Raw genomic sequence first — 25122 nt, 5'->3', positions numbered from 1 at the left:
CAAATTCCCACGCGCTCGGGATGAGTCAAAGCAAAGAAAACACGGCTTTCATGTGGTTGCCGGCTTCCCCAAATTTATCGCGCAACGGACCGACCGCAGTCATGTGCAACTCGTTCCCACCATGGAGTTTGTGTCCCACAATTGTAAGCGCACACATTGTTTGAATGTGCGAGCTGTGTGTGACTCAGACGGGGTCATAACAAACATTGTGGCAAAATATCCACGCTTAACAATTACATCACTTCAAATTTCATTTTATCAGAGCTAGCAAACTACAGAACCTTGTTTACGTAGACGTCTTTACTCTCGAGTTCTGTTAGCATATTTTAGCGACAGGCTACACTGCTTTCAAGCTAGGCCATCACCCAAAAAAAGCAGAAGTCTGTCGCAAATTAAGCTCCCCCTAGTGTTTGCCGCTGACAGCTAGCCAAAGCAGCCACGTGCTCATTCGATTCTCAGTCATGTTTGTTGGACTCAAAGGCTAATACTCCCGACTTGCCGACAGCTAGCGTGACGCGACATTCCATCAGTAATGATAGGCAGCGTCTTGTGACGCGTGGCGCGAATGTAAAACAATATCCCGCTCGCCGTACGACGGATCAGCCGCTCAGTCGGCTGTTTTTTGAGCAATGACGACGCTCGCTGCAGCTGGCGGCGGCAAAACAACTCCTCTGCTCTACGGCAGCATATGCTAAATAGCTCTTCGAGTGCGCAGATGCGTGGCCGTAAAATACTTCCCCTGTCTGCGTATCTCCATCTCCCAGATGGGTCCCAAGCTGTGCCAAACTGCATCTCATCAGCTGCTGTGAACTATGGCATCACATGACCGCCGCAGATATGCGCGCCGCTATTCTGTCGCGTCTTGGCAGCGCATCGTCGGGCCATGCATCATTGGCGGTGGCGGGTGGTCAGGGCAAGGGAGGCCTTCTAGGCTGGCCAAAACACTACCAGAAGCACTGACCTGAGTAATTGACAGCCCCCCTAAAAGGTTTACGATGGTCTATGCAGGCCAAAAGATGGTGGCAAATCACTGCTTTTGTCTAAATCTGGGAATGTTAAAAGTGCCCGCCTTTGTGGAATTCAAATAAATAACCAAAACCGCCGTTGGCCAAAAGTGTGCATGGCCATGTGACTGTCTCTTAAACCACTCGGGTTTTGGATTCGTCCCCTGGTGTCAGCATTTTCCTGTCTTCTGATTGGCTGGCAGGAGCTAAACTTGTTTAAGCTAAGTTTGACTAGCAAAACAAGGCCGTAGTGATCTTAATGCATTCGATATATGTATCTATGGCGGCTATGATGGATTTTTAAAAGTTTTTGAGGCAATATACATATTTTTGATGCCGTGGATTAAGTCCACACTGAAGGCCCGGGTAGCAAACATGCTGATCATCAGAAGTTACAATGGCCTTGTTGGTGTTCTCCGGACAAACTTTTTTTTTTCCTCCCTGTCTCTTCATTTTTGGGGGAAAAAAGACTAATCTTGGTGAGCTGATTTGGGTGTGACACAGCACAGAGAGATTTCATGGGACCTTGCTCCATGACTCAATGACTTATTGGTTTCCGCCCTATTTTAATCGCCGCGAGAGCTCTGGCCAAAAAAATCTCGAAGGATTCCGGAGAGCTCTTTTCCTCAGCCGTTCAGCAGAATGGAATTTGCTCCGCGAGCGGCCTCACGTCATCCGAGGCGTCCTTCGCAGTTTTTCGGGGGCCCTAATTCAAAACACATGCCGGCCGACGTCCGGTTTGCGGACCTCTGCGGGAGGAGGACGCGCTTCTCCCCATTGGCTGCTCGGGGATGGGAACTGGGGTGCGTTGGTGGGGAAAGATAACAAACACATCTAAGTAGAAGCCACAACATGGCCAAAGCACACACACATTCGCATGCATAAATATACACCAACATGTTTGGACACACAGACGTACGCAAACATACACGCACGTACACAAATACACGACGTGGGGCTGTTTGCATTGACGTGATGGAAGAACAAACGGCGGCTTCAGTAATATCGCTGCAATTCTTCATTGACAAGCATATTATATTTTATCCCCCCCCCCCTCCTTGCCGTTCCCAACTGACTTTGCGGCGCTGAACTCCATTTATGAATTATCTGACATATTTCCTGCTATTTTTTTTGACAGCCGTACTCTGAGGAAATTTCAAGGCACCTTTTCTGGTGACATGTGGAAATATCAATATTTGAATAAATTGCAGATTTGGATCTCCTTACATGGATGCTCTCCAGCAAGCGTGTGTGTTTGTGCGCGTGAAGTGAGTGAAGGCGATGGGAATGGGTTTGTTTCATTCTGTTAGCGCGGTCTTATCCCCCCGAGCCCGCAGGCAGAAATCTGTATGCAGCATTTCATTAGGCGCGAGCGCCGCTGAGTGACACGTGAAGCGCACCTCGCCGTCGACCTGATGAAGTTTACTTCTCTCAAACGACAAAAAGCCACTTTGTAGACTAGCCTTTTTTACCCTGAAGAAGAAGGAAGGGGGTGACGACGGCAGAGGAATAATAAAAGCATCACGACTGTCGTTGCGCGGTGTGACAAGCCGACGTGTAAACAAATATTTCATTCGCAGAAAAATGTACGCTTCAGAGCCTTTCGTCCGCTCCGAAGCGGATGCGGCTCGATAGAACCGCGACACCGCTCAAAACGCAATCGCCTTGACGAGAAGCAGAAAGAAGAGGCCGAGCGAAAAATAATCAAGCTACGCAAAACATTTGTCACCTGCGAACCGCTCGTACGTTAATAGTCCGAGAGGGGAAAGTGAGGTCTCGTCCGGATGTGAAATTATTTCTACACCCGAGGGAGCCACGTGCATAAAGATCTCGCATGAGGTCATGAGAAGTTACAACCTGAGCGCCTGAACATGTTAAATGGGATTTTCCGTGTTTAAATTCAAATTGCTGCCAAATGCGCAATCTGGATCAGATCGGAATGAAACTCGGTGTGACATCACAGCTTCGACTTATGGCCTATCAAATACATGCGCTGAGCGAAGACAAATAATTATTCCCGCAGGAGATAAAGTGATACCTTGCCGAGTTCCATTTGTACCGTGACCAAACCGTCAAAAAGAGTTGAAATGCTCTTAATGTATTCCAGACCCCCCAAAACGTAATTTTGCTCAGGTTTGTGATAAAGAAGAACATTCTTTTTAACCATTTAAAAAAAAAAAATTGACAAGAGCTGCGTTGTTCTTCTCATATTCACGGATGACAAGCGCAGTGTAAGCAAAGTAGCGCTCTCCCCTTCGTTCCATCCACCCGCCCGCCCGCCCGCTTCAAATGGACTGTTGTTGTTGTGTGCTAAAGCGGTGATGAATACGCCGGCGCCGTACAGCGGGTCAATGTCAAGCATCCATAACACTCAGCGTTGTCGTCTTCAAGCTGCCGCCGTTACGTATGAGGGACTCCCGCCTATCCGTCTCACTCGGTTTAGCCGCGGTAGCTGCCATGTTGTCTGCTCGTCTGATAGATCACCCTCCGATGCGACCCCCCCTCCCTACATCATTCTAAGGAACCTGAGAAATGGCTTCCCCATGCGAGGTTACTCAGGTACCCACCCCCTCGTCTCCGAGCAGGACCCGGTGACCCCTCCGAGTCGACCTCCCTGACCCCTGTGTGGTACTTTCTCCCGCACAAACCCCAAACAAATCTTATCACGCGCTCTGTGGTGTTGCTATATCAACGCTTTGACAATCATCTATCCACATGACCCGCACTTTCGCCGACAGGGTCTGCTTGACACCTACAATGTGGAGGTGACCGCCCCGCCCGCCCCAGCCGCCTCACCCGTTGTCCTAACCCTTATCTCCTCTGCTCTCCATCTCGCCCCTCCACTCCTCTTGTGTGCACAACTTAATAAGCAAGCAAGGGCTAGATTGCCATTATGGAAAGCCTGGAAAATAGCCCGGACATTTCCCCCCGTCGTATCTGCCATCTCCATCTGGAGGAGGCGCTCTCGCTACCCCCCCCTCCCTCCTCTCGTCCAATCTGTGTGTGTATGTATGTGTGTTTTGGGGGGGGGGGGGGTCTATGCTGCAGTGATGGCTTTCACTCTCCACTGGCTACAATGAGATTGGCCCACCAGGGTTGACTCTATTCGAATCGACAAGCCATTTCAATAACGTAACAAAACAGAACAGAGTGGTGATGTTGAATAAAACATTTTGAAGGCGAGCCCAGGGGGGGCACGAGAGGCAGCGAAGGGGCTCCCAACACTTAAGAGGAAACATCTCCATATGATAGCGGAATGATTGCATGAAAAAAAAAAAAAAAACGGCATTCTTGTGATGTGGTATTACGCAAAAGGACGGCGTGTTTTTTTTTTTGTAGGCTTTTTGCCAGTCTGCCAAGTTAGTGGTGCTACATCACTAGCATACAAAAAGTCCAACATATTTTTCCCATAGAAAATTATAAAACTAGAGAGACTTGACTAAAAACTTTACTATCTGTAAAAATAGGGCATTGTCTTATCCATTAAAGTTTTTTTTAATTGGTCGAAATTTAAAAACCGCTACAGAACTCGCCCTCAAGGTTCTCGGCGCTCTTGAAAATTCTACCTTCTTTAGGACCGATGAACTACACCAGCGCTCAATTTTGGTCTAAGTGTCCTCCAGAGTGTCTTGTAGCGCTTTGCTTCTCGTCTTGTCATTCAGATTGAGCGTGGACTTCAGAAGCATATTTTGCCTTTGAAATGTTGCTCTAATTTCAAATTGTATGACTTTGGGGACGTTCCACTCGGGCACTTGCACACTCTGGGCCTAATAAAGATTACACCGAGGTCAGCACGTCACTAATCCCTGACGTTATTAGTCAAAACAAAGCCCACAGCTTTACGCCATGCACCTCGTCATGCATGCGCATGAGGTCCGAACATAATACGCTGTGACTTCAAGCATACAATGAGAAGAGAAAATAAATATGTGAGGAGCAGCAAAGGGCGGGGCGAGGCGAGGGAGGGGTCGTGGATCGGACCAGGCTGCCGCAGACCGATGTCATCACCGCCCCCCCACTCCTCCTCAACGGGCAAAAGGGCTCAATGATTACGGAGGCTCAGCTTCCCTCTAAGAAAGCAAACCGGAGCTGCAGTCCAAACAAGAGTGAGCCGGCAGCCGGGGAACGCTGACTGCTGCACCAGGCGGCTCGGGTTCACCCGCCGCCTCCGACCCGGCTGGCCCCCGGGCCCGCATTAGTCCCCCGGCCCAGCCTCTCTAGGACAAACAAACAAGCAGCACTTACGGGGAGGCGGCCAGGCGGGCCGAGCCGGTGCCACCAGCACTGTATTGGGGGGGGGGGGGAATTTGACCCAATTGGATTTGCTTTATCACCCCTTATAATGACTCCCAGCCTGGCTGGTTCCAAAAAAACAACAACTCGCCATTCTGACTTTGGCCCGAAAAGGGTTTACACCCCCCCACCCCCTAAAAACAGATGGAGAGGCATCTCAAAAATGTTCTCTGCCTCTGGGGACATGTGGTTTTCCCCATCATTATATAACTGTAAACTCCTGGATGTCAGAGATTGGGGATAATAACTTTCAGATGTCGGCGCCGGGACCTGCTGGATGGGAACAGTTACTTGGCAGAGGGGAGGAAGTCCGAGAGATTAGGACTAAGATGTGACAGGAATAAAAGTGGATCTGGACTGGAAATGAGCGGGGTCGCCTTGGTCCATTCCAGCGCCGTTAACGGGGACTGGCTGGGTGGCAGGAAGGCGTCATTACGTTTGCTCGTCAACTTGGTGGATGACAGCTTTAGCGAGGGGGCTCGCTAATTCCCCTCCCGTAAATGAGTCCTTATACAAGTGTCATCCTGTAAAAGCGTTTTTTATTGCTCGGTCTCACACGGCGGGCTCGCATCATCGCTCACGGTTCAAGGTTTGCTCACTCGCTCTCGTCACCCCCGCCGCCACCTTGTCGAATGAAATGACACATTTCCTTTCCTTTCGCTATTTCAACACCACGACTCGGCTGTAAAAACCAGTTTTTTCCTCTTCTTTTTCATTTCTCCTCCCCCCCTCCTTTTTTGCTTTAAAGCATCGACCGCAATGCTGAACAAGCAGAGGAGGGTTTTTTATTGTAAATCAATAGTGATCGATTTGCAGCCTGGGTGTTGAATATGGATCAATATCACACCGGGCTGTGGAGGAGATCTGATTTCAATTGGCAAGTGAAGCCCGCAGCAGGTTTCCATCAAGCGGTAATTCAAGACATGGGAACATAAGTCAGATGGATTGATATAGACTAGCCAAGACCTTTCTTGCCACTGAACCAGCACAAGGAAATTTCTGTCATATATCATTAACGCAGTTTGGGGTCGGCAGTTAAAAAAAAAAAAAGAAGGGGGAGGGGGGCGGTGCTGTGCGGAACACCCCGGTGACCCTCTGTGCAGAGCAATGGTCAAACGTTGTGAAAACACACCATTAATAGCACCGATGTAATGTTTCGGAGCCGAGATGCGCGGCGAAAGATGTCCCGTGGCGAGAACGAAGCCATGTGAAAATATTTAGCTTGAATTTTATTTTCAACCTTTTGTTCGAATTCAGCTTCATTCATCATTTGCTTGTGATTTGTGAGTGCAGATGGGGAGGGAGCTGTGGTTACCGTTCCAAACGACAGCCTTGTAAACCAATCAAAACACGGCCATAGTTAGAAATAACTTGTCACTTGTAATAAATGACACCGGTTCAGGGCTCTTTCCGCCGGGACCTCTGCTCCGATACATCCCGGGAGCCCCTGGGGGCCCCGGGCGGAGCAGCCGGCGGACCAGCTCGTTTCCCCGAGGTAACTGATGACCCTCTCGCTGAATAGCCCCCTCCACACACACACACAATCGCATGTCCCGTGACCTCACGCCAGCAGGAGCATGTCCGATGGAATCTTACGACCGCTCGGCCTGTCCTAATCTCAACCGTGTCACACTACAAATTGCAACATTCAGAAAATGGAAATAGATGGAGCGAAGGGGAAACGGAGATGGGAGGAAGGCTTGCGCAATTTTCTGCCGTCCAATGTTGACAAAAAAAATACATGTATATTTTTTTAAAATATTTTGGATGGAATTTATTTGTTCCACAATTTTTGGGGTGTAGTTAGAAATAGCTAAATTTTTAAACACTGTTTGGAGTGGAGAAAAAAAGTGCATTAATAAAAAAAAAAATTCGACTTGTTTTTTTATTTTTTTTAAGCAATATGAATGTTAGTTTGGATATAGAAAATATTCAAGTGATAACTGTAGGATCCATAAAAAAAATCTAAAGAAAAACAAATTTTAACCCCATTTAAAAGGAACCAGACAGCTACAACTGCACTTTTTCCACAACTGAGTTTTCATTTTTCACCCTGGCCTGACTTCTTTACCGACTTGTCGGCTTGTTTTCATAAAATATCGTACATCATCTTGTTAACAAACCACAACACACTAAAAAATCAGAAAGAGGAAATAAACGCATGGGAGAAAGTGGGTAGTGGGAGGGGAGGGGGGGGTTAGAGGTTCTCATTGACAAGCAACCCCCTCCTTATCCCCCCCTCAAGAAAAATACTTGAGGAAAGAACAGGTCGGGAGATCCCGGCGAGGAATCGCATCTCGGCGAACATATTGATCTGATTTACAAAACCTCCAGTCTAATGCGAAACAAATGGCATGGGCGTGAACTGGTACTTAACCATAAAACCCCAGCATTACTCCGCCTCCCATGAAATACCACATATATCCCTCAACCCGGCCCGATCCGTTGTTTTACGGCCAGATACGACTGAGGTTGACCCAACAGTTTGTTTGACAATTAAGGGAAACCTAATAGGGACAGAATGGGAGCGAGAACACGCCAAGGAAAGGAGAAAAAAAAATGGAGGGGAAAAACAAAAACAGCGGTGGCTTTTTACAGACTCTGTTTGGCAAAGCGTCATTAATGCTTCAGGCCACCAAACGACATCGCCGTCAATTATACAGCAGCGCTAAATATTTGAGGAAGAGTGACATGTTTTATTTACTCCGGCTTTAATTTCAATAATGTACCATTTCCAGTCGAGTCGACTCGCTTGCGAGGGGGAAGGAGTCTTTTATCGGTTGTTTTCTGTCATAATATCCCAATAAATCACTCGCCCTCGCTGAGAAAGCCGCACAAGCGCAACAACGAGACGGCGGATGCAAGTTTTAACAAGCAGCTATGAGAACTGGCAGGAATTGCGCTCTGTGCATTGAGAGGTGGCGGGAAATGTCACCAAATGGCTGACAAGAGTCAAAACAAACAGACATATGGCTACGTAGCTACGTAGCGCCACAACGCCACTCGTGCGTGCGTCTGTTAGTGCATTGGAATGTTTTGATGTTCCATAAAAACAGACATGAATAATGAAATATGATTATATAAGACTATATAAAAAATAATGACATGGTGCTCTGTTCCTCAGTCTAGCACAGGTTATGCAGTAGGGCTGCAACGAACGATTGTTTTTAGCGATTCATATGTTGATTGTTTTGTGGATTTATTGATTATTAAGAATTAAAAAATCCCTTATGCAAAAATAAAAAAATAGGCAAAAATGTGGCTTGTTTTCTAAAGTAAATACAGATATTTTTTTATTCAACACAAAGTCTGGTTTTAATGGAGGACGGCAAAAATTGGAGAATATTCACTCTTGAGAAGCTGAATTTTAAATTTTTGAATTAAAAAAGCTATTGATCTATTTTCAATTATCTTTAAAAATGAAACTATAATGTCATTGCAACAACTCTAGATACTTTTTTTGTCATAGATAGACACGGCCCCCTTTTTTTTTATGTGTTTTTTTTTCACACCCTCTCACTAGCAAAAACCTCCTTGGTGGAGGTAATAAGTCGCTCTAAGCCTTTCTTATTCCCCTCATGCAACGCGTGTTGCTCTTGGCGCCGGCGTCCGTCCCATCAGCCCAACTCTGGCCTTGTTTCTGTCAGCAGCGAAAGCCAGGGAAGGAAGGAAGAGAAAGAACGAAGGGGAAAGAGAAGTGGGTGGCGAGTTGGGGAGGGGGGAGAGGGGGGGGGGTTGTCTCCATGGACAGATGGACTGCTCTTTCTCAACACATGTGGAACCATGTTTCGTCTTTCACTGCCATCAAGCCGAACCGTGGCTGTGTTGGCCCGCGTGCGCACCTCGCTCGCTTCTCTTTAGCGCACGTGCACGCGCGCACACGCAAACATTCCTTGTGCGCACACATGTTAAAGTCATCACCCCTGCTCAGCGCTAGTAAAACACAACACCCCCGGCTCCTCTGCTGTTGTCAAGTCTTGCCATTAGCTGATGCCACTAGGGAACGCTACCCCGGTGAGGTGGGCGTCCCCGGGGAACGCCAGGCACCGCGTTTACGTGCAACCGCCACTCATGCGAACCCAAACATGTGAGCGTAATTTGGAAGGAGAAGAAGAAGAGGAGGAAGAGAAAGAAGAAAAAAAATCCTTTCACGCCGTGCGTCTTTTGTGCGCGTCTTGACATTTACAAACTGCGATAAAACTGACACGAGGGAGGAGGGAATAGAAAACAGGGCGAGGATAATTTGAGGTAATGTTTTGCTTAGCGAAACACTATTACCCAATCCCGCGTGTTGGAGCGCTGGGACGGAGGTTCTGGCTCGCGGAGAGAAAGAGAGAGAGAGTGAAAAGGGTCTGGGTTTCATTTTTCGCCGAACGGCGAGCCAACGGCTGCGCGCCAAGTACAGCTTTTCGCTCTCAACACTTCCTGCACTCGCTGCTCTGGCACGGGAGGAGACGAGCTTCGCTCCAACGTCACGCCGACCTCGGCGGCCCTGCCCGTCTCAGCGCTTGGCCTGACGTTTCTGTATTTTTTTTTTTTTCCTGACGATTTACAGTGTTGCCCTAGCAAAAGTAGAGCCACGCTGGAAGAACAGTAAAACTGCTGTCAGCCACAGCTCACACCCAGACACTCACACACACCCGGTGATGTCACACCAAGCCCGTTAGGCCCCGCCTTTTATAGGGATGGGCTGATAATCAGCCTTATTTTACTTATCGGGTAAGCTGCCGATACTTCCTTGGCATATATTTCACGTATCACTTAAGTATCGGTACTCGATATCGGTGGATGATCAAAGGTTTTGTATTCAAACATGAAATATTTAGATGTTAAAAAATTGAATTCGACGTGACACCCGGCGGGGCGAGTTCATTAGTGCCCGCAGGTGTGTAAATATAGAAAGAAAGCACCTGCCGCAATCCCCGACAACACTGACCCCTTCCTCTTTTATGATTTTCATTAAGGAGGCAGCAGATTATCACCGGCGACTGAGTGCCATCTTAATTGCCTCCGTGCAGATGCGGTGCAAAAAAAAAAAAAAGAAAAGTCATTTAGGCGCTTCATAAACAGAGCGGTCGACGCAGGTTATCAAGACGCCCGCCGCAAACACGCCCTCCTCTCCATCGCGCAATTAAAATGGTTTTAGAAATCCTCTTTTGACAGAGCGCAGCTTAGCCAAAAATGTAAATGACATTAACGGAGACAATGAATTTAATTTTGTTTAATGTCCCCTTTCGCTGATTCTCATTTACATCACATTTCCACATAAAGGCCTGACCTTATAAATACTGGCATTTGTTCAGCTTTTGGAGGTAATCACACTTTTGCAAAAAAAACAGATGGGGAGACGCAAATTTACCCAGATTTTTGTCTGCGCGATGCTGACGGTAAAGTGGGGGGGGGTCGGGGGGGTCGAGGGCTGCCACCTTTTGTTTCTGGTAAACAACTTGACAAGTCAAGTGCACTCTGGGAAATGACCTCGTAGGTGTTACGCAAATGAATGAGAACGCAAAGTCATTTGGAAAATACAGGCCAGCTAATGAGAGACATGACAATGTGTGTGTGTTTGGGGGGGGGGGGCTAAGCAAAATGTACATTAGGCCAAAATGTAATTGCATTAACACAAGAACAGGTGTGCTGAGGCCTTTATAAATGAGCTAAATGAATAAAAGCCTCCCGCAGCACGCCCGCAAGCTCGTTGCTGTGTGCGTGCGCTGACCAAAAAGAAGACAAGGGGAGAAAATAACAAGTCAATGTCATGAATTATTCAACGGCTGGGCTGCTCTCCAGAGGTCGTTGCTCTTTGACCTTTTGTGACAGGAAGTGAAAGGGAGTGCCTCGACGGCCGGAATGAAAGGAGGCGGGCGGCGTGGGTTTGGATCCGGGGTGGGTCAGTATACGCGGATGCTAACATCATCTGGATTCCCCCAAGAAGACTCACACATGTGCCTGCGTATGTGCGTGTGTGTGTGTGTGTATATATATATATATATATATATATATATATATATATATGTATTTTTTTATTTTTATTTTTTTCACACGTGCACACGTTGTGCAAGTCCTCCTTATCAGTAGGTGGCGCTATACTGCGGCATAAGTGAATTATCTGGTGCAGAAAGAAAGGTCTTTGTTCACAATAAAAAAAATATATATATACACAATAACAGCCACTCATTTTTATTATGTGCAGATAGAGACCAATGAATAATACGCTGTCGCCCCAGTAAAAAGAATTTGTTGGCTCCGCCCCCCTCTTCTGCGCGCATATTTCTTGAGTCAAAGGTGAACTTTGAACCCGGACGCCGGGAATGAGTCATTTTCTCTCGTCTTTCAGCGGCACGCTGTTGTCTTATTACAAAATCCATGCGTGAGCCACAACAACGTGTCTAATCTTTCACACGCGAGGAGACAAAGTCAATATGCGAGCGAGCGAGGACGGCTAGCAAGCGCGCCCCAGTCGCGGCAAATTGAGTTATGCGCGCCATGCTCGGCGCGCACTGTAGACTGGCGACGCATCTAATCACATATTGGCTATCTCATCACTATCATTCTAAAGACTCAAATTACCCACTGAATAAAGCGACACCCCCACTTACTTTAAGGCACCATTAACTTAGAAATGTGACATCTGCAGGGATCTGCTAAATCCGCGCGCGATTATTACCCAACTGTGTTCGTGGACGGAATCATTTGGAAAAATAATCTAATTGCGCCAGTCCCCCCAATATTGCGATTGTGATTTAATATGTGATTTTTTTGCAAGGTCATCTCATTTGTTTGTTTTTTACCAAATTCAATTAAAAAAAAACATTACACTGATTTGACTTCGCTAACAAAAATGAGTCGTTCATTCCACGCTAGCGCCAAGACTTGAGTGTTTGATTTTTTTTTTTTCGCAAGAAAATGAGGGCACGATCGAAACGGCTCATTTCGCAGTGCACCGACGCTCCCCGAAGACATAAAAAGTCACAAATCCACCAAAAACGCAACTTCCCTTCATGTGAAAATGCGTCTGAATAATGCAAAGGCATCAAATTTAACTGTTGAAATATTTAAAGAGCAAGCAGTGCTGAAACTATGGGACAGCTGTTGGCTCTCTATATCGCAGCAACTTTTTTTTTTTTAAAAAAGAGAATCCTTCCTCTTGTGTTTTAAAAAAAAAAATAGTATTAGTACTCCAAGGGAAAATAGGGTAAACAGATGTCTGGCCTGACCGCAGGAAAATAGGACACATTTGGAATGATAAGTTTCCCAAACTCTGTCGGACATGCCAGATCCATGGGAACGCCAGTTAATGTCTCGCTCGATGCCAGCTAGCAGCACACGCCTCCCCTTCCCTTTCCCCTCCCCTCCGCCCCCGCGTTACCATCTGGGAAAATGTTACAGTGCGTGAACGCCATCAATGATACAGTCCAAGGAGCCTGTTCTCACGAGAATTTACTCAGATTTTGTACGAGGGGGAAGAAGAAAAAAAAAAGCAAGCCACTGAAGAGAAAAGTGACATTTTCTGGGTTATCCGCAAACATGGGACTAATGTGTTCCAACTTCAACCTCAGAACCACAAAATGAATGGCAATGTTAGTTGGATTTTGCTCGGCCCCTCCCCCACGGAGGAAATCAAAGCGAGCGAACCACCTGACTGCATATACACGTCAATTAGTAGTAAAGTGACATTTTCTGGATGACTAGCAGACCCCAAACTTTTTTTATGGCTCGTATGTTCTTATTGTAACCCCCTAATTGCTTAGAACTACAATTACACAGCGCATAAATATTATGATTTTCTACCAAAAAAAAAAGGATATACGTACTAAAATCTCAGACAAAATTCTTGATCTTTTACTTTGTAGACATTTTCTGAATGACTTGCAGACCCCTCACATATTTTTATGACTGGAACAGATGTGGCCTGATTCTAACCCCTTTACTATAATAAAACTATAAATATGACACCATTAGTAGTGAGATGTTGTATGAAAAGTAATGCTGTTTAATTAGGAGAAAGAAAATGGACATTTTCTGAATGACTAGCAGACGCCCAAATATTTTTATGAGTCACGTTATGGAACAGATGTGCCCTGACTCCAACCCAGTAACTCCATATAACTATAAACATCATAATTTAAGTTGGAATACTAACTTTAAAAAATATACATTACTAACTTGTATGGCAACAATGTTGATTAGGATAACAAAGCAAGCAAGTTGTTTGCGTCGAAGCAGTTTTGTGAGTTTTTTTACGTGTATTTCTTTGTTATGAAATGCGAATTTCACAATAGCAAAACTTAAAATGTTTTGTTGAATTAGCCAACTTAACATTCTATCAAAGTTTAAACCCTTCCATTTTAAGTGTTTAGTGTAAATAGTGTACAAAAAGTAACTAAACTGCCCTACTTTTAACCTCTGACCCACTTAAATGATCAGTTGATTAAAAAAAATATCCTTGCAACAAAAAAATTAATTAATTTAATTTATTAATATGTGAATTCCAACACCCAATACAACTTTTTTTTTTAAATGTCCCTAAAAGAAAATAATTTGTATGAAAAAGTAACACGCTACATTTAATTGAAAACATTAGTTTTCTATGTTGCTTGCATAAATCAATTCTAACTCAAAGGAGAAGCTGGATTTTGTGCAAAATGTCTGGACTGAAGGCGTCTTTGTGGCAAAGTCTCATTTCCTCATGTCACAGCCACCATGTATGTGGCAACCATTGTTTCTCAGGGGCCTTGGAATTTAATGGCCGTCCCGTTTTTGGAAAATCGTCCAGTTCAAACTCAGTTCAGGTGCAACTTAACTGTACCCCCGTCCCCCTCCCCATTTAAATTCCCAGCGGAGCTGTTGTGTTTCCAAAGGTTGGGTTTCCACACTGTAATTGTACGCAGACGCGGTTGATTCAGGCTCTCGGACCTCGGCGGCCGAACCTTGCGTCAGTCAAGTGGATTGGAAGTAATCAGGCGGCCCCGCCGGCTCGCTCGCGCAGGTGCCTCGTAATGACGTGCGTGCGAGGGCGACACATGTAACACAAACGGCCGTAAAACACGCCAGTTTGGAGCAGCCGCGGCGAATAATTTAACACACCGGCGTAAAAAGGACAAGAAGGGGGAGGGGGGGAATAACCCGGTCCTGCTCGGGCTGTTTTTTTTTTTTTTAAATAGTGAGGCTCCCCCAGTCACTGGGAACCTGCGAGGGTCCGCGAGGGCGCGCTGACAGTCTCATAGTTACGACATGGAGACAATGGGAGGGTCTAATGAGGAACATATGCTTTTGTGTTTCAACAGAGCCGCTCATTGTGCCAGGAAAGGGATACTCCACTCCCATTCAGAGCGGCCACAATGAAAACCCGAGCCCTTCCCTGAGCCGGTCTAGCTTACAATACCCCCCGCCCCCTCTCTCTCTCTCTTCCACTCCCTCCTATTCCTTTTCTCTTCCCAGCCCTTCTCCTTGCTTGACTTTTAATTCTTCCTCCTCCCCTCGCGTTCATCCCGCTCACTTAAGTTACACGTTTTGTTCGTCCGATTGCGGAACAATGCGCGTGCGAAACTCTTGAATGACACCGAGGCGACATGAAAGCGCCGTGGCCCGCTTTTTTGCATGCAGCATCCCCTCCGTCTGTGTCCTTGTGTGTGTGTGAGTTTGCCCTGCAGACAGCAGTAGCTGCGGTAATCCATCCAGGCTCCCAGGGCAGCCGGCTCCTACTTCCCCATGCATGAGAAGCGGCTGGAGTGGAGTGGCAGCAACAACTGCTCAGCCCGATTTGATTACTAATAAGAGAGTTGTCCCCTCTGTCAGATAGCAGGCATTCGCCGCTAAGCAAACAGTGATTCCGCCTAGTCAAACATTAGCATTGCTGTCTCTCCCTACGACGTGGTGAGAGTTACATTCGGATGCCCCCTCGCAGCCTTCCCCTCCCCTCGCCCTGCCTCACCTCCTCAAGCCGCGTAAAATGCATTCAGCATGACTTGTAAATGGATTTGAGTATTAAAAGAATTGCCAGCGTAAAATGGACAGAAAATACAATATGTATTGCAGTGTCATGTGTCTTTAAGAGGCGGGACTTAGACGGGTGGCGGGAGTGTCTGGGTGAGAGCAGTGGCTGACAGCAGTTTAAGTCTTTGAAAAATAGTACATCTGTGTTGTTGCTTTTTTTTGCATGTTTTGTTTTGGTTTTGTTGCAGCGTGAAAATCTGACTGAATATCTGATGTTTGCCATTTTTTGGGCCGTGTTCAAACCGTTCAAGACGGAAAGATTCAACCTGACCAAGTATTCATGTCATTGCCGTCTCATTCCAGAAATTTCCCGCCTTTGCCGGACATTGGAAACATGTCGCGACTACGCTTCTGCCTCGAGACAAGACGAGATAAAACAACATCCAGTTGCTACCAATTCACTTACAGTGGACGTACATGACCTGTTGGCGGCAGTCATGAGCCCAATAGACCACACAGATGAAGAACTCAGAAGCACAAGACACGAGGTACTGTTTTGTACTCAACGTGAGCCGGCTTGCTTGGGCAGAAATTATTGCAGTGTGTTTACAGTACAATACTATTGAGTGCAATTTGTCTTACAAAAAAAAAAATGAATATTTGGTTTTGGAATATCTCAAGGCACCACTGTTCAGCTTTGATATGTATGAAAGAGTCTATTACAAATTTGAAGAAAAATTTGAAATAAAATAATGAAATAATCCATCTCTTTCTACGACATGTTGAAAGTTACATTGAGATGCCCCCCCCCCACACACACACACACACACACCTCTTCCCAGCCTCCCCTCCTTAACTTGCACAAGACATATTATTCAGCATGACTTATCCACGGCGGGGGGAGCGACGCGTTTGTTCGCCCACTTTGGATGGGAAAAGGGAAGGTCACAGATATTCGGCGGCTCCCCTCCAGGTGCGAGCAGCACAAGAGGAGGAGATACACAGGAGCGCAGACCTCCCCCAAGGTGAAAGGAGAAAAAAAAATTCCCATCATGTTTTACACCTGCTGCTAAGATTCGGAAAAAGGGCCTGTACAGTACGATACTGTGCAAACGTGAATCTATTTTAGCAATTGGGAGTCAACTTTTTTTCCACGATATCATCAAATCGCTGGCAAACAAAAAAAGCTGATCGGTGGAGGTAACGTCTGACGGCGTGATAAACAAAAGGGGGTGCACCAGCCAAATAAACACCAAGTTGCCCGAGCTAATTAGGTGTATTCCCAGCGTGATCCTCTAGTGATTGAACCACCTGCGACTAAACAACCCCCGCCACCATCCAGGTGGTTGACCGCCCCCTCGGCACACAGGTAGCTGGGAAAGACCCCCCCTCAGCCACTCCCACGCCTCCCCCCCGCTCAGAAGATGCGAGTCGGCCGTCTGGCAGCGCCGAGGGAGGGGAAGGACGCTCGTTTGTTCGCCGGCTCGCATCCCCTCGGCCGTTTTGTCGCTCGTTTGACTCCCCCCCCACCCCTCCCTCCCTCCCCATCCACCCTAACGAGAGAAAGCAAGCTGGGGGTCCTACCTGTCGATGATCACCGGGTCTGACGGGGTCTCGTTTCTGTTCCCGCAGCTTTTCTTGTCGCAGCATCGGCTGTCGGGACACACACGGGACGGGTCAGAATCATCCAGAAACAAAATCGAAACAAAATTGAAAATCTTTGCAAATGTTCAAATTGGCAATTGATGAGCTATTTTTAGAACAGGCCAGCAAGCTACTTGTGTGGTCCTCGGGGCCAAGGGGTTTGCTGGATCTCTGTGTGAAAAGGGCTGTCAAGAAATTGAGGGAAATCTAAACGGATACATATTTTAAAAAAAATATTTTTTTTAACTTCCCCGAAATTACATAATTGGCTAACATGTAAGACTACATTTTGTCCAAGAGTGTGATGTAACATCTCATTCTTCCCGTCTTGTGTCGAAAGAAATTATACAGATGTCATTGGGGCAAGTTAAAAAAAAAAAAAAGTATTCAAAAATGAATATTTATATATATTTCAAAAATGATCCTGGCCGACTCTCGTTGACTCACTTGCCACAAAGTCTTTTTGTCCCGCTAGCTCAGCAACAGCGCTGAAAACACAAAAGCTCCCCAAGCCCAGCGTGCGTTTATCGAGTGGCGACCACGCATGTGGCTAGCTTGACTGCTTGCATTGATGCTGATAGATAAAAAAAAAAAAAATGTGGAAAAACAACATGTTGTGTTGTTTGGCTTATAGCGTTGCAGGGGAGGGGATGCACGGGGGTGGGAGGGGGGCGGAGGCAGGGGAGTCACTTTTCACAGCTTCAGCTTTTGTTTACCTCTAATTGCCAAGCTGCTATTTCTGAGGGAGATGCAAGGTGCCACCCTCAACCAATATTTCTGCGAGGCATTTATCAATTATGGCCTCAAAAGCACTAATCTATCTTCCACCACATGTTTCAGACGCACCCCCCTCATAACCCCCCCCACTCCGTTCTACCACGCCAATCCAGAGCTTGCAGCTAGCTGACTCTCACATCCTTTGATTTGAACATGAATTAGGAAAGGGAAAAAAAAAAAAACTGAAATAAACAAATTCATCATCCGGGCTTGCATTTGAAATGAAAACTCTTGAGAATAAGATTGATTTACGCCATATGGTGCATGAAACCAAACAAAGATTTGTGCAAAGATACTGTCGGTCGAGCTCGCTCAGCTTGGGGGGGAAATTAAAAGAAAAAAAAAACATGTCTGATTTACAGCAGCAATAATCATACTAACGCGTCATTTCAAGAAACCAATTTTTTTTTTAAAAAAGGGATCTATGACTTGGAATAAAAAAAGACAGAGTGATATAGGTTACCACACTCTTATCTTTTTAAAGTTGTATTAACACTTCTTAAGTGACTAAAAGATTTTTTAAGGATTAGCCACTTTGTTTAAATTACACAAAAACTTCACGTACTATAATGATCTAACAAAATATTCCACAAAGATTGTTCAACGCAAAACAAATTGTGCTCAATCATCTTTCTAAAGGCGCATTTAGTATCTGGGTGTTTTTTTGTTTTAGTTTTTTTTGTGCAGGTGTGCCTTAATTATCATTCGCTGATCTAACGTTTAATAACTTCTCCCAAATATTCTCAACAACTCACAGAAAGACTCACTAGACTTCAACCGCCACAATCAAGAACCCATAGCTGTCAATCAAAAGTGAGCGTTCATATTGTGTGTATGAACGGACACGATTGGATACAACCATGCACTTCAAACTCCCGATTATAAACATAATATACTTCCAACCTTTGTTGGTCGAAAGGCACCTTTGTAAACTCCATCGGTGCATTCTGCATATCCTTCACCAGCCCGCGGCATTGCCGGGCATGTAGTTATTAATAGCGATAATTATGGGCGGCCAAAATATTAGGAACAGCTCTCAGCATGAATCGATAGACGTCAAAAACAAGTCTCAGCGAGCTACAGAGACATGCTGTGTTGGGAAATTAAGTCAAGATGACGTCAATGTAAATTTACCAATAATGCATAAATAATATGCGTCATAGGAGGCAGCCAAAATATTAGGAACCGCTCTCAGCGTAATTCGATTCATCTTTACAACAGTGATGAATATATTTGTTACATAAAGTCAGGAACAATAATCATATAGCTGTGCAAGTCATAATATTAGGAACAGCTCTCAATCCTGTGCGTTAACACTTTGACAAGTGAAATAATTGACAAATTCCTAAATGAGGTGACACTCAAAAGGGAGCACGATTACACTTTAAAGGTTATTTGAGGCTGTTTGTAATAGTAATCTCACTACTCTAACAAAATGGAGCACTGTAACATTAATAAAAACATTTATATCAGTCACAGTGGGCAGCCAAAATATTAGGAACAGCCACACACTCTTCTACAACAAGGACAAACTACAATAAGATGAAACACAGTTTATAAAAGTAATCAGTTACTATTCTGGATGAGATTACTGGCCATACAATAAATACAGGAACAAGCAAAATATTAGCAACAGCTCTCTTTGTGCAAGTATTGCAAAATACATTGATGAACAGGTAATTAATTATTTTCAATATTACAGCTGCCCTGGTATTGATTTGATCAATTAAAAGAAAGCTAAATATTAAAAAACAGCTGTCGTTTCTATTACCCAATACAAATTACTAGTATCAAATAATCTACTACTCTCATTACAGGTCATGCATGTTATTTCAAAGAGCAAAATATTAGGAACAACGCTGAGTGTGACGCGGTGCACATTTTGAGCACGTGTGTCGTTCCTAATGCGGTGTCCACGCCGAGTGTGACAAAACAAAGTGATGGATGCGCGTGCAAATTGAGTGTGAGTGATGAGTTTGAGCTATACAAGGAGCGGGGGGGGGGGGGCATAAAAAGAGCATATGATGCATGCGCTTCTCAATTGAAACGATGCAACAATAATAATAAAAAGAGGAGGTGGGGGGGGGGGTCAAGCAACGAGTATCTGAATTCAGTGCTTGCAATCGCTAGCAGGGAGGGCGGGGGGGAGCTGGGGGGGGTTCGCGACAATAACAACAAAAGGCGTTTGGGTATCGGTGACAGCGCCTGAATGGCAGCGCAACGTGAGAGGCAAAAATGCGTGCGCAAACCGCTAAAAGGCTCGCTAAACATCGCTGACAGCTCACATCAAGTGGAGCACACTCCAAAAAAAGAAAGAGGAACAATTTCAACCAGCGTTGAAAAACTTGGCGCCCACTCTTTGGTGATGCATGTTGAGTCACACGTCACGGAGGAAGAGATTTGAAAGATTAAATATTAAAGAAAAGCAAAAGTGGTATATAGTCTTACCTGCACATGATTTCGTGGGTCAGAAGAACTCTGCACATTTCCGGATTCTTGTCTTGGCCCTCGTAAACTATGGCCTTTGGAAATGAAAATTGACATTTGAACATTAGAAAGACGGCAGGAACGAATCAATATGAACACACGTTTTTTTTTTTTATATATATATATTAATTCTGAATAAAATTATTTCTGGCATATCAGCCCACATTTTACAATGACACATTTTGTAATACTATTTCAATTATATTAATACTGTATCAGTTTATCACATATTTTTTTTTATGTTCCGTCACTTTTTTTTTTAATCTTATTGATGAAATTCCAAATACTAATAATTCCAATGTGTATTGTTTTCCCTCCCATTTAATCCACTTAAGACGGACAGACTGACAGGGGTGTGTGTGTGTGTTGGGGGGGTGCATTTTCGCTCCAATAGAAGTGTCATCAATATGCTTATAATCTGGGGATATTTGGGGGAAAGTGTTAATGGGCAATCTGTTGTTTATTTTTTGAGCCGCTAACAATGATCTTTTCTGTGGATAAAACGCGCGCGGCGGCGGCGGCTGTCTGGCGGTGTACGCTCGAGTAATTTTTGAGCATTGGCTGAAACAGATGGCGTGGAGCGATCACTTCTGCCGCCCTCCCTCACTCCTCCTCCCCCTCTTCCTCATCATCCTCACCATCCTCCTCATCCTCCCGTTTCTAAGGAGACTCACCTATTATCCAACGGACGGCGCCCTTTTAAAATTTAAAAGTAAATCAATCCAATAGATTAAAAAAAAAAAAACATTGGCGAGCGTTAATTTGCGTCACGTGTTTTGCGACTATTTTTTTTCTAATTTTGGTGGCGAATTGTGACATCGCGACTGATTATTATTTTAAATTTTATTTTTTAACATTTTTCCCTTCTCCCTATTGCTTTTGATTGATGTGGCCATTTTGCAGCCGAGGAAACAGAAATCCATAAATTGCTTGTTCTGCGTCATTGACTCGGATCATTGGCGCGGGAATGTGTGTGCGCGTGCGAGTGTGTGTGAACGTTGGACGTCACGTCACGGCTCTATTTCTTCAATTAAAAAAAAAATAAAATAAATATCAAACAGCGTAATTTGGCTTCTCGTACGAAATGGACGGCGGGCATTTCCGCGTGTATTCGTTCTTTAAAAAATAAAATATATTGAAAAAAATTAAAACACGAATGTATGAGCTGTATTTATTTTTCCGCTTTTTTTTTTTTTTTTTTTTTTTTTTTTTTTTTACTGACACGGGTTTCACCGCTGAGCTCTTGCGAGAAAGGGGATCACCAGACGTGTTTCAATTTTTAATGGCCGGACAAAGTGAGTCTATTCTCACGTTACAGCTTGTTATTATCGTTTACTTATTATATTAGCTGTTGTTGGCGCTTTAGTTATTTAGAATTTTCTTTGGTTCTCAGCCATGCAACTTACCTGTTTCGTCATGGAATCAATTAGCCGAATGTAAAGATCCTGTTCTGTTCTGACACCTGGATGAACACAGGAAATTGATTTTAGTTCGTAAGTAATTCAATAAATATTATCATGAGTCCTATAAATGTCAATTCAGGTGGCATTATTATAATAATGAGTTTACTTACCGTTACTGTACAATAACTGTAGTTTGTAATGTATCCCATTGTTGGTTTTTTCACTGGTTGGCTCCTGCAAGGGGAAAAAAAAAATCAAAATAGCAATCAATAAAAATAAAATTGTGGATAAATTGACATTTTGGAGATGGGATAAATTAAGAGGGGTGCTCTTACTTTTTCCTTCTCCACAAAGTCGACAAAAGCCGTCCTCTCGATTTCCACTGGCTGCCCCTGCCTGTCGTACAAGGCGAGCACGAAGTGGAAGAAATTGGACTTCCTGAGGTTGGACGGGGGCTGCTTCTCGTAGTGCGCCCGGGCCAGGCCGACTCCACTGCGGGGTGAACAAGGACACACGGAGGAGTGTCGTTCTGGTTCCTCAAACTTCCCATCTCGGCATTTGGAATTTTTTTGTTCGTGGAATAGCTTCCCCGAACAAAAATAGTCCAATTGCGGAGATTCAAGTTCCACTATGATTTCTTTTTTGGTGGTGGTGGTGTCACAATGGTGATACCTTTGCGCGGCTGTGTTGGCGTCCACGACGCCGGCCGTGTGCATCCATGAGCGCACCGAGTTGAGACCGCCGAGCGGTTCCTCCTTCATGGTCGTGCCGCCCCGCGGTATCGTCTCCTGAATCCCAAACATGGAGCCTCCTGCGTGAGGTGGGAAAGATTATAAAAAATAAAATAATAAAAAAAATAGGTGGCGGTGGTGGGAGTTGGGGGAATAAGGGTCCACGCCACGCGTGTTGGCTTATCCGTCCAAAAGTCCACACAGGTCCGCTCTCCCTCTTCTCTCCGTCCGCTGTGAACAATTCTCAAAAGTGCTCGAGTGGGTTAAGAGAGATATCCACACACGCGCGAGCGTAAAAAAATGCGATATTATTGTTTTTCTTTTTTTTTCTTTGCGTGGAGGAATAAAAATGATTGTGTTCGTGGGTGATGCTGCTCTCAAAGTGGACACATCCCCGAAGCACCGGCGTCCAAAACCTTCAGGAGTTGACGAAAAAAAATAGAAAGCCCCACTCAAGAAAAAGCACTCCAAACACTGCTCGCCAGTGGAAAGGTGTTCCACGCTACACGCGAGATGTGGAAGTGTCGGCGCTGGCGGAGGAGAAGAGGGGCCCCGTTGGCGTGGAGGTGGCGGCGGCGTGGCGCACGCTGGATGGGAACATGCAAAACTAAGCCCTCTTTCCCCGAGGACTGCACTCTTTCCCGGGAGCCAAAACTCTAAACCCACGGGAGAGGAGCCGTCACGGGATGACGCGGGGGAAGGGGCGGGGCTTTGACCATATACGGAGGCGTGACGCTTGCCTGTTTCCAAAGCGCCGAGCACGGAGATTTTTGCCTCGTTCACTTTTTCACCACCTTTTCCATTGTAGGCCCCTCAAAAGAGGTGAGTTTTATTTAGTTTTTTTAGTATTTATTCATTTTTAAATATTTTGATCAGCATCAAGAAAAAAAAATGAACAAATTGAAGCTCGAAAATTATATTAAGTGCCATCATTCTGTAAATTGTGTTTTTCTGTTTTGACGTCTTCTATTACATGCAAATGCTGGACAATCTGTAATAAATGATGTATATTAATAATAACTTAAGACTATTTTTTTTACACTTTTTTCCTCTCACGAGCTGTCTTGCATGCTCCTCGGTCCGAGCAGTTTGCTTCATTAGTGGTGAAAAGGAGGATGAGGAGGAGAAGGAGGAGGAGGAGGGCCGCCTGCTCCATCCTGAGCAATCTATCTAGCCGGTGCTGAGGGTTAATAGCTGCTGCCAAAGATAAGTGAATTATAAGCTGTTGCTTTCACCTCCGCGCAAATCTATTGCCAAATTGAGCTTTGCACATTTGCGCACGCTAAAATCACAACAACAAAAAAAAACATTAAAAAAAAAAAAGAGCGCCTCCAAAATGATGACGATATTTTGCTTATTAAGTAGTTAACCTTCCTTTTTAAATCTGGTGCGCGTTTTTCCTCTCACTCTCTTTAAAAGGCAAATCCTCTTTAGAGATCAGATACTGTTGACTGGAGAGAAGCCGCCACACGCGCGCGCGCGCGTACACAATGTGTCGGTGGAACGACGGCGTCTTTTTAAAAGCGTATTTGACAACAAATGCAGCTGGCCCCGCTCGTTGTGGACATATTAGCGGTGGAAATGAATGCAAATCTGTGTGCTGCAGCCATCTGGACGTGCAGAGACGGAGAGAGGGGCGTCAGCTGAGCCCCCTGTACTGTGGTGGTCTTCACACATAGCAAACAAAAATGAATAAAAATGTAATTATGAGCATGTTTTATTTTTATTATTTTTTATGCGTGGTGAGAAGATGCGCCATAGGGAAAAATACGCGTCGCTTTCTCTAGTGTCTCCCACTCACTCTTCTATCTATTGACCTCCACTGATATCAAATCAAACTCCCAATGAGGGCTTCCGGTGTGCGTGCGTGTGCGCGCGTGCGTTTGTGTGCGTGGCGTGCGCATGCACCCCTGTGCCTTTGTGTGTGTGTGTGTGCGTGTGTTGAATTTACGGGGCGAGGCCCTTCATGATCTCCCCCAAATTTGCATGTAAATGGCCGACATCAGCCTCCGCGCGTGCCAGGGGCCAGCGGGCCTCCCAGATGTCACGGCAAAGTCAATCAGCCGGCCGCTGCCCAGCTGTCCAGCCCACTTCCACATCCACGCGCGGCCATACATTAAGATCATATATATATTTGTATTTTTTTTTTTTTTTTTTTTTTACGCTCCTTTTTGTTGCAGGGATCTCACCTGCTTTGTGATGTTTGCTCGGATGGTTTTTGTGCAAGCATCCCAGGCTGGCTGGCTTTATTAAAGGGATCTTTTGTCGATTAATTATTAATTACATGCACGCCCACAATGCCTTGCAAATTCTTAATGATTAGGGAAGGAGCCCACGCAGCAAGCGTACATATTTTCTTGCATTTAAAACTATATTTTTGTTATAGCTCTTTGACTGGAAAGGACGTTTAAGATTCATATTAATTTTAAATAATTATTTATTTTATTACAAGCATTCGAACATTGTTATTGACTAATTAGGATTATAAAGACGTGATTTTTTTAAAGCAATATTTCCTCTTAACCCCTCTAAGACTTTTTTGTTTCTCCAAAAAACACTTTTTTTATTTTCCCACGTTCATTAACTAAAACTAATTCGTAATGTTCGACGCGGTTTATACTCTACATTCGTCATGGTATATATTTTTCACCCAAAATATTTTGATTCAGTCATTTGCATTGATTCCTAATTATTTCACCACGTTTCTTTCATTAAATGTAAGTTTTAATATCTCGATTGCGTTGCGATGATCTTATATGACGCAAAACATTTACTCATTTAATCATTCGCAATGCTGCTTTCCCCAAAAAAACATTTTTATTTTACAATGTGAATTTTAATAATTAC

The 25122-nt window shown here is 44.9% G+C and overlaps 2 protein-coding genes across 9 annotated transcripts in view; one reads left to right on the top strand and one right to left on the bottom strand.

Moving 5' to 3' along the window:
* mgmt (O-6-methylguanine-DNA methyltransferase) overlaps positions 1-15998 on the top strand; it is a 160273-nt gene extending 144275 nt beyond the window's left edge. The window contains exon 17 of the mRNA XM_068652650.1: positions 15597-15998. Coding sequence (XP_068508751.1) covers positions 15597-15668 — 72 coding nt within the window. The 3' untranslated portion in view covers positions 15669-15998. The remainder of the gene's footprint in view (positions 1-15596) is intronic.
* ebf3b (EBF transcription factor 3b) overlaps positions 1-22927 on the bottom strand; it is a 73169-nt gene extending 50242 nt beyond the window's left edge. For 2 of the 8 annotated variants that reach the window (XM_049736750.2, XM_049736751.2), the window contains exons 1-6: positions 22217-22927; positions 21880-22036; positions 21715-21778; positions 21548-21603; positions 20103-20176; positions 16818-16886 (exon numbers count right to left, since the gene is read on the bottom strand). In XM_049736750.2, the coding sequence (XP_049592707.1) occupies positions 16818-16886; positions 20103-20176; positions 21548-21603; positions 21715-21778; positions 21880-22036; positions 22217-22347 (551 nt within the window). In that variant the 5' untranslated portion in view covers positions 22348-22927. The remainder of the gene's footprint in view (positions 1-16817; positions 16887-20102; positions 20177-21547; positions 21604-21714; positions 21779-21879; positions 22037-22216) is intronic. The other 6 variants (XM_049736752.2, XM_049736753.2, XM_049736754.2 and 3 more) reach the window with 3 other exon arrangements.
* Between the last annotated feature and the right edge of the window lie 2195 nt (positions 22928-25122).

This window comes from Syngnathus scovelli, chromosome 12 (assembly GCF_024217435.2).
Source record: "Syngnathus scovelli strain Florida chromosome 12, RoL_Ssco_1.2, whole genome shotgun sequence".
NCBI lineage: Eukaryota > Metazoa > Chordata > Actinopteri > Syngnathiformes > Syngnathidae > Syngnathus > Syngnathus scovelli.
Note: the sequence above shows the minus strand (reverse complement) of the source record. Positions and strands in the feature narration are given on the sequence as shown.